This window comes from Carya illinoinensis, chromosome 14 (assembly GCF_018687715.1).
Source record: "Carya illinoinensis cultivar Pawnee chromosome 14, C.illinoinensisPawnee_v1, whole genome shotgun sequence".
Classification (NCBI taxonomy): Eukaryota; Viridiplantae; Streptophyta; class Magnoliopsida; order Fagales; family Juglandaceae; genus Carya; species Carya illinoinensis.
Genome location: NC_056765.1, coordinates 30,836,465 through 30,855,732, shown reverse-complemented (window position 1 = coordinate 30,855,732; position 19,268 = coordinate 30,836,465). Strand labels below are relative to the sequence as shown.

Below are 19,268 nucleotides of genomic sequence, written 5' to 3'. Positions count from 1 at the left end.
TTACTGAGAATAAACAGGACGAGATGAAGGAAAAGTGCTAACAAAACACAAAAATTAATAAATTAGCTAATAAGTATATAAATATCATGAACCCACTCTTGGTTTCCTTTATCTCACCTTACAACAAAGACATTTACAAACTTGGAGAGAACATAGGTGAGCTGAAAATTACAGTAAAATTGAGCAATATTTACAATATACATGGGCACAAAAGAGAGATGCAAAGTATTCATTCTTTCTTTCTTTGAAAAAATAGAAATGATTAGGTGATGCGGATGAGCGATAGAGTGAATAGCTAGTTATTGGAATTGTCGCTCTCTTGCTAGCCCAACCAAGCCTGTGAAGATCTGGTTTTGCTTACAAAGAGTGATCTTGGTTATTCTGATAGGTTAGTCTCAAATGGAAGATGAGAAATCGACTTGATTTTAGTTTAATTTTTTGCCCTAACCCTATGTGTCTCATTTGTTTCTAAAATGAATACAAGGCTAATGTGTTGTTATTAGATGGTGTAAAGCAAGCTTTTACACCAAATCCGGTTTGATCTCATAATTTAATTTCTTGTCAATGTGGTTTGATGTATCAATATTTGTGCTTAAATAGAACGATAAAAAAAGAGAATAAATTACATGTAATGTGAAGATAATGAGCATCTCTCTTATCAATATACTACCTGAATTGTCATCCCAACAATTTTTTGGCTCAAGCTTTGAAGTCATGAGGGAAATATTATTACTCAAGAAGATTCTAAAGCAATAGTCATCAAATATTAATCTTTGTGAAACATCATCATCTCCTCCTGATCTTGTGGTATAAGTTTGTAGTAGTGCATGGTTATAAAAGCAAGCATCAGGGGTTCAAGTTGCTTGGAATCTTCATAGACGTGTGAATTTAATATTCGTCAAGTACTACTCGTGATGGGAAGTCAAGCTTGGAATGAATGAAAGAAACAAACTACATTATTGGTTGGAATAGTACATGGCATGTTGAATGATGGTTGCATGTCATCGTGTTGGCAACGCATGATGTTGAGTGTCGGCCACATGCTTGTGTTGGGTAAAGTGATTTGCGAATAACGTGAATGAATGAGTTGTCCTCCACTAACACACCCTGACCAGATAATTGATGAAAGGAATGCCAAGAATAGTTTGAAGAATAGAGTAGGAGCTAGGGTTATGCCGTATGAGCTTTTGAAGCCATTTTCCAACCCCAACGTAACTGGAAAATGAGTTCCATAGAGCATTTTCATTTGAATTCGAAGAGACTGTATGTTTCAAACTTGGTGGTTTTGAATAGTTTCCAATATAGCCCGTGCATTAATTAAGAAATTAACATAATTCGCTTGTTAGGTTGAGGTAAAAAATTTGACATTCTTCTGAATTTTTTTTTAAAATATATTTTTTTGAGTTATTCTATTCTCAAATCGATATAAGCACAACATTTATATAACTTAAATGATAATGTTTGATAATTTGTAATATTCAAATTTTAAAATTTATCTTTCAAACCAAATTATGTTATGTAAACACTTTATGAAGTGTGCTTTATACACTGATTTAAGAATATAATTTTTTCTATTTTTTACTGTATAGTAGATAGGAAATATATAAGTTGTTTTTTCCCTTTTCTAATTTTTCCTGAATTCTTATAATAGTTCAATTCATATCATAAACTTACTTGGTAAAACTCAGGACCATGAGATTGAGAACCTGTATGCACCTAAACCCATTTCCTTCATAATCCCAATGTGTCAAAAAAAGAAAAGAAAAGAAAGAAGGATCATAAATGTTGCAAAATCATCCAGAATTTTCATATATGATAATCTTTTATATCATGCTAGGCTCAAAAGCTAGAAATTTCCAAGTTATGATCACAATGGACTTCAATAGCTAATACGATAATCTTTTTGTACTGTGCACCATACCTTATAGTGATGTTATTGATCAACAGCTACGTGTCACGGACTTAGAATTTCTTCACTCGACCCGTGCGGCCTTAGGAGGCTTTCTCTCCACAAAGCTCCTAAGTAAGCCTTCTAAAGGACTCAAGACAATAGAGAACAAAGCTAGAGAGAGAAGATAGAGAGAGATGCTCTAGAGAACTTGTTAGCTCTATTGCTTGGTGATTTATACAAATGAGAGCCCCTCTATTTATAGGGAGCTCTTGGTACAAAGAATGGTTAGGATTGTGACACTTGTCATCAATCCAAGGGTAAAGAACTTTCTAGATTCCTACTCTAAAATTGTCTATAATGCCCTTTCTAGAACACTACTCTAGAATTGTCTATAACGCCCCTTCTAGATGACTCTACACAATTCCACAAGATTACAAAGGACTTGGAGGCTTCTAGAAGGTTAGGAAATTCTCAAAAAAACCCTAGGTGGTGACATTCTCCCCCACCAAGCTTCGCGACGTCCTTGACGCGGTGTCTTCATGGAACCTTCAGATGTGATCTTCAAATTGCCACAACGACTCCTTTGGTTCCCAAGTTGTCTCACTTTCGGGCAATCCCTTCCACTTGATCAAGTATTCTTGGCGTGGCATATGACTCTTTCGCCTGATGACACGGTCCGCCAAGATTTCTTCTACTTCTTTATCAAAAGTGGTAGTTATGCCCAAGGGTGCACGCTTAGACTCTCCTCGTGTTGGCTCTTCTTCATCACCATGGTAAGGCTTCAAGCAGCTGACATGGAAGACTGGATGAAGTTTGAACTTGGAGGGTAAGTCCAGTTTGTAGGGGACCTTCCTTATTTTCTTGATGATTGGGAATGGTCCCTCATAACGTCGTACAAGTCCCTTGTGTAGCTTTCTTGTGAACTTGTATTGGCTCGACAAGATCTTTACTAACACCAAGTCGCCTATACGATACTCTGCGTGCCTTCTCTTCTGATCAGCCCACTTCTTCATTTTCTTGGTTGCTTTGTCTAAGTAGGAGCGGGGTCACATCCAGTTGTTCGTTCCAAGACTTAGCAACCTTGAAGGCCGTTGGACAATTCCCCTCATAGCTTGTCTCCAACGACTGGGGAGTAAGTGGTTGCTGTCCCATTACAATCTCAAATGGGCTTTTGTTTGTGGATTCGCTCCTTTGTAAATTATAGGAGAATTGAGCGACATCCAATAACTTAGCCCAATCGGATTGGTTGGCACTTACAAAGTGCCTCAAGTATAACTCCAGCAAGGCATTCGCCCTCTCAGTTTGTCCATCTGTCTGAGGGTGAAAGCTGGTAGAGAAATGTAGGGCAGACCCCGTAAGCTTGAATAGTCCTGACCAGAATTTTCCTGTGAAGTGAGGGTCTCGATCACTAATGATGCTCCGTGGTAAGCCCCAATACTTCACCACATGCTTGAAGAATAATTTTGCAGTTTCTTCAGCTGAGCAATCTTTAGGGGCCGCTATGAAGGTGGCATACTTGGAGAATCGATCTTCCATCACAATGAGGGTACCGCACCCCTCGGATTTAGGTAGAGCCACTATAAAATCCATGCTCACACTCTCCCATGGATGTGAAGGAATGGGTAGTGGTTCTAGCAATCCTGCAGGACTCTGATTCTCCACCTTATCTTGTTAACACACAAGACAAGTCTTCATGAAGAGTTCCACCTCGTCTCTCAGTTGAGGCCAATAGTATGAAGCTTCCAGCAAAGCTCGAGTACGTCGTTGGCCCGGATGTCCAGCCCACAAGGAATCATGGCATTCCTTGATAAGGTTCCTCCGCAGGTTTCTCCACTTTGGAACATAGATTCGCCGCCTGATGGTGTAGAGAAGACCGTCCTCTACCCAGAATCTCTTGGTTTTCCCTTCCTTAGCCATGTTCACCAAGTTCTTGGCTAAGGGATCATGCTTCATGCCTTCACGGATCATGTCAAGTAGCTCCCCTTGAGCTAGAGTGATCGCAGAAAGCTCGCCCTTTTCTACTTAATGCATCTGCAACGAGGTTGGCCTTGCCGAGTTTGTACTCCAAGACAAAGTCAAATTCTGCCAAGAAGTCTTGCCACCTAGCTTGCTTTGGGCTTAGTTTCTTCTGACTCTGGAAGTAACTAGTGGCAATGTTGTCTGTCTTGACCACAAAATGGGAGCCAAGCAGATAGTGTCGCCAAACTCTGAGGCAGTGGATGATAGCCGTCATCTCCTTCTCTTGCACGGTGTATCGCCTCTCAGTTTCATTGAGTTTGCGACTCTCATATGCAATGGGATGTCCCTCTTGCATGAGAACTCCCCCTATGGCAAAGTCTGATGCATCGGATTGTACCTCAAAAGGCTTGGTACAATCTGGTAGGGCCAAGACCGGTTCCTCCGTTACGGCTGTCTTCAGATCGTCAAAGGCTTCCTGACACCTTGAAGACCACTCCCATGTCTTGTTCTTCTTGAGCAGGTCGGTGAGGGGGGATGCTCTTGTAGAGTATCCCTTTATAAATCTCCTATAATAATTGACAAGCCCAAGGAAGGATCGGAGCTCGGTAACCTTAGTGGGAGGATCCCACTTCTTGATTGCCTCAATTTTCCCCTCTTCCATGCTAAGTTTTCCACCTTGGATTTTGTGGCCAAGGAAATGGACTTCGTTTAGTGCAAACGAGCACTTCTCCTTTTTGACATAGAGTTGGTTTTCCTTTAGGACACGGAAAACAACCCTTAGATGCTCCACATGTTCTTCAAGGGTAGAACTATAGATGACGATATCATCTAGATAGACTACCACAAACTGATCAAGATAGGGATGGAAGATCTTGTTCATGAGCGTACATAAGGTAGCTGGAGCATTTGTGAGGCCAAAGGGCATCACTAGAAACTCGTATGCTCCAGAGCGAGTTACACAAGTTGTCTTTGCTTTATCCCCTTCCGCAATCCTCACTTGATAGTATCCCGATCTTAGATCAAGCTTAGAGAAGTACTTTGCATGGCCCAATTGATCAAATAAATCAGCAATCAAAGGAATTGGGTATTTGTTTTTGATGGTTACCTTGTTTAGAGCTCGGTAGTCGATGCACAACCGCAACGACCCATCATGTTTCTTTTGGAACAACACAGGTGCCCCATATGGTGCCTTGGAGGGTTGGATGAATCCGGCATCAAGTAGCTCCTTCAATTGCCTCCTTAGTTCTTCAAGCTCTGGAGGTGACATGCGATAAGGTGCTTTGGCCGGTGGTTTGGCGCCGGGTTCCATCTCGATCTGATGGTCCACCTCTCTCCTAGGTGGTAGTTGCTTGGGTAACTCTGGGGGCATGACATCCTCATAGTCCCTAAGGACTTTTTGGATTTCCTTGGGTGGAGGGGAGGAAATCTTCACTTCACCTTCCTCCATAGAAGCCAAGTAAGACACCTCGCCCTTCTTCCATCCTTTCTTGAATTGCATGGCGGATAGAAGTTGGGTGGTGTTTGGCTTGGACACGGTGGGTATCATGCATGGACCGCCCTCCAAGATACACACCGAGTTGTAGTGGGGAAGAGACACTACATTGAACTGTCTCAAGAATTCCATCCCCAATACGATTTTGAAGTCATCCATGGGAGCGACGGAGAAATCCACCGTACCTCTCCAAGTGCCAAGTTGTAGCTCCACCCCGTGAGCTACGCCATCAAGGGGTTTGGCCTCAGAATTCACAGTCTTCAGCCATCCTTGACCCTTCTTAAGAGGAATCCCTAGCCGTGTGGCCTCCTCCTTTTTAATGAAGTTGTGAGAAGCTCCTGATTCGACCATGGCATGACTCTTCTTCCCATTGACAAGTACCTCTACAAACATCAGGGATCCATCCTTGGTGGTTGGTTTCGTGCTTGCCTTGAGGGAGTTGAGAAGTTGTAGACACCCTAGGTGCGACTTCTCTTGAACTTCCTTCTCCTCCAACATGGCATTGAGGGCCTTCCTCTTGGGACAATCTCTAGCCCAATGTGGTCCGTTGCAAAGGAAGCAAGCATCCTTTGGCTTCTTATCTTTGGAGTAGTCTTTCTTGCCCTCCTTTGATGTTGAAGGCTTGTCTCCACGGTCTTTGTACTGTGGTTTGAACCCCTTCGCTCCCTCACCCTTACTGTGATTATCCTTTGAAGACTTGGGTTTCAAAGAGTTGTCACTCTTATGATACTCGAATTCTTCTAAGGTTTCTGCCACGGTCAAGGCGGTGGAGATGTCGTTGACCCCACGACGCTTGAGTTCTTGAGCCACCCAAGACTTGAGACCATCGGTGAAGTTGAAGAGGAGATCTTCTTCACTCATGTTTGTAATTTGAAGCATGAGGGCAGAAAATTCCTCGACATAGTTGCGGATAGAAGAGGTGTGCTTCAACTCCTTCATTCTCTTCCGCGCATGGATAGCCACATTCTCGGGATAGAATTGCCTCTTGAGTTCTCGCTTGAACTCCTCCCAAGAATCAATGGTGCAAGTACCCCTTTCTATCTCACTATGCTTACGACGCCACCAAGTACCAGCAAGATTAGTAAGATAGAAGGAAGCAGTACGTACCTTGACACGCTCGTCTTGCATGTTCAAAGCTTCAAAGTAGCGCTCCATGTGCCACATGTAGTTGTCAAGTTCTTTGGCATCCCGCTTGCCATCGAACTCTTTTGGTTTGGGGGTATCCACCCTTGGTGTCGCCATCATTCCAGCTCCGACGGCGCCCCCATTAGCCATTGCCCGCTTGCATATGGCCCAATTCGCCTTGGTCTCCTCCAGACCGACGCGGTATTCCTCCATTTGCCCTTGGAGTTTTGTTAGCTCCCCCAAGACCCAGTCTTGGAAATCAACATTCTCAACACGTTGTGCCTCGATGGTGGGGTGGATGGTGCTCAAAATGGACTTCTTGAGCGATTCGGATTGTCCCTCCAATCCTAGCTCCTCCAAACCTTACTCCATGATGTCAAGTTGGTCCCTGACATCCGCTACTGCCACCTCCATCCTCGTCACCGTGTTGTCGAGGGTGCTCACCTCCATGTGAGATTGATCCCATTCTTCGATCTTGGCCAATATTTTGGCCATGGCCCTCTCGATCCCATCGAGACGAGACTCCATAGATGAGCTTGAGTCCTTCGACCTCTTGCTCTTCCGTGTGTCCTGGACCTCCATGGTGATCCCGCTTTGATCCGCCATCCTAACTTGGTTGGCTCTGATACCAACTGTCACGGACTTAGAATTTCTTCACTCGACCCGTGCGGCCTTAGGAGGCTTTCTCTCCACAAAGCTCCTAAGTAAGCCTTCTAAAGGACTCAAGACAATAGAGAACAAAGCTAGAGAGAGAAGATAGAGAGAGATGCTCTAGAGAACTTGTTAGCTCTATTGCTTGGTGATTTATACAAATGAGAGCCCCTCTATTTATAGGGAGCTCTTGGTACAAAGAATGGTTAGGATTGTGACACTTGTCATCAATCTAAGGGTAAAGAATTTTCTAGATTCCTACTCTAGAATTGTCTATAATGCCCTTTCTAGAACACTACTCTAGAATTGTCTATAACGCCCCTTCTAGATGACTCTACACAATTCCACAAGATTACAAAGGACTTGGAGGCTTCTAGAAGGTTAAGAAATTTTCAAAAAAACCCTAGGTGGTGACATACGTCTCCATTTCTACCTGCATCTTGTGTCCTATTGCAATTTCATCATAGAGATGTGCATGCATTTAGAATACATTAAAGGAGTATTTTCCAATAATAATTTGGGCTATAACTATGAGTCAACTAAACTAGCAAATATCTCCAACATGATCTAGATCGGTTCATTCGACTTGATTTTCAAAGAATGATTGATTTTAATAATAGGTAGCACCCACTCAGTGATTGTACGGCATGAAAACAACAAAATATCAACAGGCCATCAGGAATTCCTGCAAATGATTCTAACAAGAAGTACAATGAGGAACAATTGCACTAATGATTTCTCCTCTGCCTCGCGAAGCTCTATTTTAAAAGGAGAGGTAGTTTTATAAAATGCCTTATAAAAATAATACTATTTTTCTGCGTATATTATGATATGTGTTGGATATATATCATTACTTTTCAGTGAATGCCTTGTCTCCTCTGTGTATAAAAGTCTCGAGATTAGCTCCAACAGACCGATGATGAAGGCCAATTCTATATCAGTCTTCAATCTTCATACTTCATTGCGTACATGTAGCTGCTTTCAAGATTGGAAGTCCATCTATCACTTTGCTCAGCCTAACTAACAAACTAAAAGCTTAACACCCCTGAATCCGTGTGAATTTATTATTCGTCCATTACTACTCATTATGGGAAGTCAAGCTTGGAATGAATTAAAAAACCAAACTATATTATTGCATGGAATGGATGATGGCGTGTTGAATTATGGTTCCACCTGTTTGTCGTCTTTCCTTTGTTTCATCTCTCTTTTTCTTTGATTCCTCTGCTCCAACACGTGCAAGAAAATGTTTCCACCAACTTTCATTTCCTCTGCTTCAATGTCGGCCACATGCAATATGGCCAGAGAGCTAATTAACAAAGAAAGTTGGTTTCCGCCAATCATATTCTTACAAATGCAGCAAGAAAATGTTTTTGGGTAAAGTGATTTCCGACGTGTTTGAATAACGTCCTCTCATTCATTTATTTTACCAATTTCTCATTAATTTCTTTACTTCGCGGTAAATGGAAATTCAGTTTTAGCGTTGAAGCAAAAGAGGGCTTGTAATCTTATTTCTCTTCACTATTCTTCATCACTTTTGCTTCATTTCCTTTGATTCCTTCCATTACAAAGCAGAAACCATGGCTGAGCTTGCAGGCATATTTCTCTCCCCACTCCTCCAAGCGTTTTTTGAAAGGGTGGCATCTGGTGAATTTGGTGACTTTTTTCGGCGACAAAAACTCGACCAAACACTCTTGAACAACCTGAAGACGGCTTTGCGATCTGTGAATGCTGTGTTTGAAGATGCAGAGGAAAAACAAGTGACAAATCCCTACGTGAAAGAATGGCTCGATGAGTTGAAAGATGCTGTCTATGATGCAGAGGACATCTTGGATGAGATTGATACCGAAGCCATGCGCTGCAAGTTGGATGCTGAATTTCTTACCACTACACGCAAGGTACGAAAAGCCATCTCTCATTCTCTTAAAGTACCATTTGACAAGAAAATAGAACCAAAGATAAAAGAAGTGCTTAAAAGATTGAAGAATCTTGTAGAACAAAAGGACGTTATAGGTCTAAAAGAAGGCGTTCGAGGGAAACCATCCGAAAGATTGCCCACAACTCCTTGGGTTGAAGAATCTGGTATTTGTGGTAGAAAAGATGATAAGGAGAAAATAATTAATTCCATGTTCTCAGATGATGTAAGTGGCAATAAGATGTTTCATGTGATTGCTATTGTCGGTATGGGGGGACTCGGCAAGACCACCCTTGCTCAGCTTGTATTCAATGACGAGAAAGTGAATGAATATTTTGACTCTAAAGCATGGGTTTGTGTTTCGGATGACTTTGACGTCGTTCAGGTAACAAAAAAAATTCTAAAGGGAGTATCTGTTAATTGTGATGGTGAGACTGATCTACAATCGCTTCAAAGTAAGCTCAAGGAGAGTTTGACGGGAAAGAAATTTCTACTCGTTTTAGATGATGTTTGGAATGATAAATATATGAAGTGGGAGGCCTTAAGTAAACCCTTCGGATTTGGAGCACAAGGGAGCAGAGTTTTGGTAACCACACGTGAAGAAAAAGTAGTATCAGTTATGCAAACTGATTTCAGATACAATCTGAACCCACTACCAGAAGAAGAATGTTGGTCACTTTTTGTAAGAAAAGCGTTTCAAGGCAATATCTCCGATATGCATCCAGAGCTAGAAGAAATTGGAAGACAGATCGTGGAAAAATGCAAAGGTCTACCTTTAGCTGTCAACACAATTGGATCTCTCTTGTGGTCTAAAGTAGATGTTGAAGATTGGAATAGAATATTAAAGAGCGAGGTATGGGACATGACGACTGAAATTATTCCTGCTCTAAGATTAAGTTATACACATTTGCCCTCACATTTAAAGCGTTGCTTTGCTTATTGTTCTATATATCCAAAAGATCATATTTTCGGGAAAAAGGAATTAGTCTCATTGTGGATGGCAGAAGGTCTATTACAAAAGTCTAAAGGCAAAACAATGGAGCAAGTCGGTGATGATAACATCGTTGATCTGGTATCGAGATCGTTATTATTTCAAGAATCAAGTACTTCTTCAACATTCGGAATGCATGATCTTGTCAACGACTTAGCAAGATTTGTGTCTGGGCAATTTATCTTTAGACTGGAGGGTGGAAATTCGCTCCAAGTTACGAACAAGATTCGCCATTTATCAATTGTTGATGAAAGCTTGGAAAACATCCCAAAGACGATGTTAGAGGCACTTTACGAGGCCAAGGGATTGCGCACTTTTCTCCCAATAACAGATGATTGGAATGGATTAATCTTAATCAAAAAATTCGCACATGATCATTCGTTGCCCATGTTTAGATTCTTACGAGTGCTTTCCTTTGCAGATGATAGCAATTTGACTGAGTTGCCTGATTCAATTGGCAAAATTAGACATCTACGATATTTGGATCTGTCTTGGACAGGAATTAGAAAACTACCTGATTCTATATGTAAATTGTGCAATTTGCAAACATTGAGATTACGGGTGTGTGAGAATCTTACTGTATTACCTAGAGATATGCATAAACTCATTAGTTTGCGTCATCTTGAATTAGGAGGAAGTGCCATAACGGAGATGCCGTTACATCTGGCCCTACAACAAATACAGCCTATTGCCGCCAATAGTTTTTGCAGCAATTGTGGAAAAAATTGCAGGTAATGACCTTTAAGCCACAGAAAATGACCGCCACAGCTTTGCCAATAATGAATTGCCAATTTAACTACCTATTTTGGCAATCTTATGAATTGACGAAAATGATGGTCTATCTTGGCAATTTATGCCGTTGGCATAAGACATTTAGTTTGTCAGTAATACGCCAAACAATCCTCCCAATCTCGAACACTAAACTCATTTCCTAGAATGCAACCTTGCCACTAATATGCTATCTCATCAATTCATAACTTGGGTATTGATGTTTACCACAGATATAGGTTGTCTGTAATAGAAGGGTGTTGGGAACTTATGTCGCCAACGAAATGTAAATTTGGCAACTTGTATGACTTACAACTTCTTACTTGCGATGAGGTTAGGAAAGTAAGCACCGACTTCAATTGGCATTTCGTACAACTTGATTTCCTTGTAATACGTTAGTATTGGCAACTATGTGTTATGGAAAATAATTTTTAGCAGTAAATTTGGCTCATCAAGTCTGCCTTATAGCTGTTAACCTATATGGTCCAGATCATGAATTATTGGCAATTCAGCAAAGCCAAAAATATCCTTTATTGGCCATCTCATTCTTCGCTATAGCTCAATTGATTTGCAGCTTGCATTTACGTATATATTCCAAATACAACTACCTGCATTGTATTGCCAGTATTGAATGGTCCTGATGACCAATTGTTGCCAATAATCCTCATTTCCCAGAAAACCTCTCCATGTATTTGGAGTACTGGGAGATTTACCTGGCCGGCGTAGCAACAATGCATTTCAACCTACCAATATATACCTTATCTGTTTTTCCAGTACTACACTACAATTCCATATATCTGTATTTTATAAATATATATTATTGGTAAATTGTAGTACTAAGTGGATGATCCCCCCTTAGCCGCGCGCAGTACTACCTTTCCAAAATATCCATCAGATAAATCAAGATTTCAGTTTTACATATTACATTCCCATGGCAAAGAACAGAAAACAATTTGCCCTGAAATTGCTAATCATGTATTTAATATATCACTTAGTTCTCCATTGGACATACAATATCCATCCAAATGCACCCTGGTCATCCGTGTGAACATATCCAAGAAACATAAACCCATTTTGTAAAACTATGATCATATCAACACATAGATCAACACCAGTCTCATAAATTTAATGATGATGCCAAAATTGGCATCCTGTTCCATCTGACATGCCCAGCCAACAGAAATGTTATATGAGTCCCATATCTATGTCCCAAAACATAACTATTACATATCAATAATAGATATTTATCAAGCTTCTAATCTCTTTCCTGGTCAAATGGATATGTGGGGATCTTCACTCAAGCAAGCAACACCTCCATTTGTCCACATAGATGGCAAGGCTGGGCCCTCATTGTGTCTTGGTTTGACTGCCTGTTCATGTTAGCATCAAACTTTTCTCCCGCTGCCAGGCTTCAGACTCCCTGCACATATGCATTTTGCATAACCTCATCATAATCCGAAACATGTGAGTTGGGTTACTTCCATCCTAGGTGAGCTGAGAAATTATGTGCAGAATGACAATATTGTGGGATTACTGGTTACCCTATAACATCATGCAACAATCTGCACTCAACAACCACCACTTGGTAGTATTTTTATCCATCGCATGCAGACAAATTCTGTTAATCTAAAGAACTATATCAAGAGTGGAGGGAATACAAAACCCAAACAATTCAACTATTTTACTTGTAGCATCAGGGAAATCCTACACAATGAGGCATCAGATAAATTCCTAAGTAGCAAGGCTGATAAACCACAGAGAAGCAAAATAAATTTCCATCAGTTTTTAATCCAATCTAGGTAATCATTAATCATTTGTACTCTCAGCCACCAATTGCATGTATTTTTAACCAATCAGCCCAACTATTTAGTTGATCTAAACCATTGACAGTTTGAGTGGATATCCAAATTCACTCAAACTGTCAATGCTTATAGGGTTAACTTTGGGGGGGGGGGGGAATCTCTCTGAATATGTGTCTGAAATAATGAATATTAACATCATGAAGCATTGGGAGTAAATTGCATACCTTAGTCAAGCTTTTTTGTGTGAAATGCATGGCAGCAACCGTTGGCACATTGTCAACCTATATACTATGCTGACTGTTAAACTAGACACAATGTAGAGACTGCCACCACATCCATATATGTGCATCATCAAAAGAAAGGACCAAAAGACATTAGTACTTCACGAATATAAGCAACTTGTTACTTCAACTACGACTTTCCAAAAAGATCAGTCAGCTGGGCAACAAAAAAGCCACACATTAACCGGATGCCTAGGCATCCATGTTAGTCTCCTGATGAGACTCTCTTTGATTGCATTCCAGGTCAGCTACACGATTGTTGATCGTACTCTGGTAGTCTTTAAACTGATTCTTGAAACTATGCAACTCATCTCTTAGCACCTCTAACTGGCTCTTGTACATATGTGCTTCATTCTTGTTCCTTTCATTCTCTTCAACAATCCTAACATAGTCCCTATTCTTGCGCAATGCTATTGAAGCTTCAGGTATAACCGAGTGTCCAAGTCCTGTTGCATATCCTGCTTTATATCCTAAAACCTCCTTGAAAGCTGCATTGCACTTCTCATTGTTGTTTTCAGTATTCACCTCAGTCTCATCAAATCGCTCAAGCATTAGTTTCTACATCCATGTGCCCAAGGGTAACACCATTAATGCCAGGCAACACTTACTTTAAGCCTAACCTTTAAAAAATCGACTCAACAACAACTAGATAAACACTTACGTAGTTCTGTTCTGCTTGGCCAGTTATAAAGCATCCCTTCTTTCTTGACCAATGAACTTCTCTGTAAAACTGTATCAAGTTTGGGTCTTCTTCATTCTGCAACCATCAACACATTAGTTAGTTAGTTAGTGTGGATAAAATCGATTATGTCCTGTTACTTGAATCAGAAATTCAAGTAGACGTACCATTTCCTCCAATATTCGTACGAATGGCTTTCTCCCTCCTGTATGGTTGACATTTTGTTTCTGCCTATTTTTCTGGTTTCTCTTTGACATTTTCTGTGGGGCATTGACAGTCAAGAGATAATGATCTATTGCATTAAACTATTATTCAGTTTCTTTAGTAGCCTGAAAATTTCTGATATAGTTTTCCCTCTTATAAATAATAGTTTAAAGTATTTCAATTAAATATGGGCTTTAACCCATTCTTATAGGCACGGATGGGGGTAATTGGAAACACCCTAGAGTGTCTATCTTAACCATGCACACTAATGTCAACTACAATATTTTAATTATGTTATTGAATATTGTAGTTGTACATGATGGTCTTCATGCCAAAATGCTGAAAATTGACAACACTTTTCTCTGTTAAGCACAAAATACTGGTTTAAATGGCCTATATGGATAACCCATGCAACACCACTTGTCATAAACAATCAACATAACCCAATACACATACCAGCAAAATGTGAGAGCAAAACCCTTCTGTCCGAAAACTGAGTACATGTAATCTGATTGGGAGTACAGCACACTTGCCTCATACATTCTAGGTTGATATAAGAGGTTATGCAAGTTGTAACACATTAGCTGGTGTAGATTGTGTAAACTTGTCTAAGATTATCTCTCTAGATTTACTAACATCCCCTATTGACACATCGCTTGAACATGCCTTAGTGTTTACAAATTACAACCATTTCCAATAATTTAATCCAACCACCCCTTGCAAGCATGCACCAAAATTAAAGAGACGGCTTTATCACTTTTTAAGTATTTCTAAACTAACTACCACCCAAGAACCAAGTCATTTGCATTTTGTGCCACTCCAGAAATTGCAAAATATACAAGGCAGTTTTCCATTTTTTAGTTAATCACATTGAAGGAGTTGTAACTAGTATAGAGATGATTCATATACCTCGAATTCTTCAGTTGACCACATCCTACATAGATGTTCCCATACGGGCTTCTCTACCCACGATGTCCTGCCAGAAAGGGCTGCTTATTTCGACCCATACCTTATGTACTGCTTTCGCAATAAATAGTGAAATCCATTATATTTCCTTGCCACTGCATTTGTCACACACTCACGATGCGAACTTTGTGTCCAGTCCAGTTTAAAATCAGCCTACGATAACATCAAGAAGTCAGTCCATTTCAAGTTCAACTATTTGTCTTGTTACAAAAAATACAGAAGTAGGATGTATATTCATATTTACATAACAATATGCTTGGTAGATGCAAACCCTACACTCTTGCTTTGTCCTACCTTAACACGGTCGATGAGCTCTTCTTTCTCCTCTTTGGGCACAGCTTTCCAGCTTGCATGCATCATGTTAGCATGAAGTCTCACGATCGTGGTCACCCGTCCAGAAAATAGGTTGTAATTTTCGCACGATGGTCCTCTTTGTCCATCCTTAATATTCAGGGGTATCTGACCAAATTTTCTGACTCTGTCAAACAATGTGTCTTTTGCTGGTCCTCGACCACGTTTTCGGGAAGGTGCATCAGTTCCTTCTATCCACCAATAACAGAAAAATCAGTTCAAGCTGAATGCATTTTGCCTTTTAACTAAAACATGATAAAGAAAGTGTTTTCGATAATGCTGTTTCAACTTACGTGCATTAGTTGAAACAATCCTGGAAGCTATATTAGCTTCATCAAAACTAGGCTCCGCTACACCCACATTTGGAGGTTGAGTGGAATCACCAATTACTACATCTGCTTCCGTATCACGCAGCAGTGGTGGCCCGTGATGAAGTCGTGTAGTATGGCCCCCACGTCCATATCGTCCAGGGAGCCTTCCTCTTACCCATCTCACCATGGTCTTACTTTTTTAAATGGCAATCCGTCTAATGCACACACACACAAGCTCTGTTAAACTTACTTTCCTAGATATAACTTAACTGGCTCAGAAAATCAGTATCTGCTTTCTACTTTGTGCCTAATTTTTCAATGATGTTCAAAATATGCACTACACTTTTCAACCCTAGGGTAAGACCATTTTCCAGTCTAGATATAAGCACAGGAAAATGCCATACAAACAGTTATTTCCTTAAAGATACATGGTTAGAACATATCGAACCCTCTCCATGAATCTAATGTGCATAATTTGGTCTCTATAAATGTGTTTAATATGTTGAATCATTTACACATAGAGTAAGAAGCAAGCATTTGCTGTCCATATGGCTGACTACCAACTTCCATATTGAGGTCCAACAGTAAGTATTTCTAAAGCTCACAACAGTTGAAACAAATCAGTATGGTTTAGGGTCTATACTGGAATGGTTCTTCATGACACATCTAAAGACATTATATTAACCTGTAAGTACCCTTCTTATAGTTGCATGCATTGGCCTTAGCCATTTCTTTAAAGAAAACAACAGCACACAGAGAAAATGGTCGTCAGTAAGGTTTACATGCCCAGAACATGAGCTTTGAGAGAATTATGCCCAGGTGGGAAGATCCAACATGTAAATGAGAGGAGATGAGAGAGAGTTAACCCACTTGTCTTCGTGGATGAAGGTAAAAGACTCGGCTCCTCTCTCTGCTTGGATGATCAAATGTGTTCTCCAAACCGATGGTTTCTGAAGTTGGGAGAATCTAAACTTCATATCACAATTGGCTGCTTTCTTGCTCCTCGCTCAGATGTGTCAACTGGGTTCCTTCTCTGTTGAAAGAGCAATTTGAAACATGTTGTCCAGCTAAAACAATCTTTTTTAAGCAATTGGGTACTGTGACCTAGGTGTTGGCAGGAGAAACCAGGAGATACGGCCTATGAGTTGACAACCCAACTCAGAGCACCCCGCCTAATTTTTTGGTCAGTTCCCGCCTAGTTTTTTGTCATATAAGAGTAAATTCTGCTCTGTTACGTGGATTTAAACTATATAACATTCCACAACTTTCTTGTCCCTCACTGAGTGCATAAAAACTTATTAATAATAAGTTTTCAACCATTTACTTCTGGTTTACTTAGCTAATTTTTCTGCACAACCACGTTAACTTGTATAGGTTTCCAATACAAGCAGTTAATTTTTTATAGAAGTACAGCAAATAACTCCCTATATAACCAGCAAAGTGGCATATAGGGGTGAAATGAGACAATACAGGTGTCAGCTTATGGACAAGTGGCAGGTTAATATTTGTAATGGTCACATTACAGGCTCAGCTTATATACAAGTGGCAGATTAATAATCAATATAGGTGTCAGCTTATATTGACAGATGTCTAATCTTTTAGTACAGGTGTTAGCTTTTAATCTGCAGTTATATAACCAGCATTGCAAGACCCTTTGGAGTTCTGAACTGGTTATCGTTGCAAACCTTAATTATACAATTGGCAGTTTAATTTGTTCGGGATCCAGGATTTTTCTAAGCTTGCTCCACCATACATTAATAATCAATATTTACTGGTAGTCTATAATGCTCTGCCATTCTTGCATTGAGTTGTCCAGCTTCATACCCCCCCTCGTAAGGCATTGAAATAACACATTTCAATTGAGTAAAACGCTCATTCATTGGACAAATTATGAGAAGATATTGTCAAGCTAATTGGAATGTTTGATATTTGATGACATTCGTAGATATTCTTTACAGATTTGCCAATAAGTGATATAGACTATGCAACTTGTTTTGTAAGGCAGCCGACTAGCTTAGATCCATGTACTTGCTAATTTGTAGGCTTCATGTAAGACAAAGATATCAAAACCAATTATGCTGCCCAGTTGGATAATTATGCTATTCTCAACTATGGTCTAACCTATTTGAGCCATATATTACTTTATCCAATTTAATTGGTCCACACTTTCATTTATCCAATTTACTTGTATTGAGGTTATTGGATTGATAAGAAATACCTAATGGCAGTGCATTACACCATACTTTTTGGTTGATTGGTATGGATGTTCGTTGGACTTCATGTATACCTCATATGCTGTATGTTATATAAGACCACCTCACATGCCAGGGAGCTGGAAATGAAGCAACCTGATTGTGTATAAATGGCCTATTGGTTTTAGATCAATTTCTTGATACCTGTCATTCCATCTTCAACTGATTAGAATCACATCAAACAACTAACAAGTTTGCAGCACATCAAATGTAACAGATTATAAATATGCGGCTGCAGATCACAGCTTTGGCCCCTGCCAACATGACACAACACAACTCAATAATCAGATCTGTGTCTTGACAATTACTAAGCAAGTGTGAAGGAGTATTTAATCTACATTAATTCTATACAAAATCTATGGGAATAATCAACATTCCAATAATTTCTATCAAGTATAGTGTTTGATAAAAAACTAGGCCTCAAGCATGTTTTTTCCCACCCTTCAGTATCATATAACATTGACTGTAAGTTTTGGAAAAAATTACTCTAATATTGATAGCTTCTACTTCATGGAACTTACACACAAAAACATGACAATTCTGAATTGTTGAAATACCACTCCTTAAAAAAATACAGTAGTTTATCACCTTAATCTTATTACAACATCTGCCTCAGCTGCACCAAAGGAAGGTGCATCAGCTCCCTGCATTCCATGGTGTTATGTGAAATCTGGCCGGATTTCACATAACATTCATTGTTTCTGGATATCATAGAGTGTAAGTTAGTGGAATAATCAATCAATAGCAACACAGTTTAGATAAAATACTGCATTGTCGTATTGGCAAGCATGGCCCAAACGACATGTTAGAAATTACGTTGACCGTAAACTGTGTTCATTACTTGTCATTTCCAGCTAGATAATCTAACATTATAAAGGACAGAGTTAACATTGACTGTTATTGGTAGCAATGACACATTAGTATATTCCTAACTTAGGTAAATTATCAAACCATGCATTGTGAGAAATTGAAATAATGACACTATAAGTAAGGGCATACCATCTTCTGAATCTGAGGTTGCATCATTGGCAAATGCAATACTGTCATCATCGCTTCTGTCGCTATTAGCATCGGCTTCGTCGATTCCCTGATCATCATCAACGCCATCATCCTCGAGGAATGCATCGTGGTCAACTAAATCAGATGGTTGATGTTCTAATATGGTCGAAGGGTCTATCAGTATTGGTTCTTCATCTAGCCTGTTCAATGGAGTCATCAAGTCTGGATCACTAGATTGGGCATGCGGCACTTTTGTCGGAATGTTTTCATCTTCCTCGAAAGCATCATCGTGAACTAACTCTGCAGGATCATCCGCATCCTGGACCGACGAAACTAAAGGAATGTTGTATACATTCCTATTCGTTATCTTATGGACCACATACCAACTACCCACCACACTCATATCTTTTAAGTAAAACACCTGCTGGGCTTGGCATGCAAGAGCAAAAGGTTCATCTTTATACCATGTTCGAGAAGTGTTCAGGCTTGTTAAATGGTCGCCAACGCGAATCCCTTTTCGCTTATTACCAACATCCCACCAATCACATTGAAACAAATAGACCTTACGCCAACCCATATATCTTAATTCTATAATATCTTTCAAAACCCCATAGAAGTCAACGGGATTTGACTG

General features: G+C 39.9%; 1 protein-coding gene across 50 annotated transcripts in view; it reads left to right on the top strand.

Annotated features, from left to right (window-relative positions):
* The first annotated feature begins 8,376 nt into the window (after nt 1-8,376).
* Nucleotides 8,377-19,268, top strand: part of LOC122294203 (putative disease resistance RPP13-like protein 1) — a 79,996-nt gene continuing 69,104 nt past the window's right edge. For 49 of the 50 annotated variants that reach the window (XM_043102759.1, XM_043102757.1, XM_043102764.1 and 46 more), the window contains exon 1: nt 8,378-10,685. In XM_043102759.1, coding sequence (XP_042958693.1) covers nt 8,696-10,685 — 1,990 coding nt within the window. In that variant the 5' untranslated portion in view covers nt 8,378-8,695. Of the gene's footprint in view, nt 10,686-19,268 lie in introns of all 50 variants that reach the window. The other variant, XM_043102765.1, reaches the window with a different exon arrangement.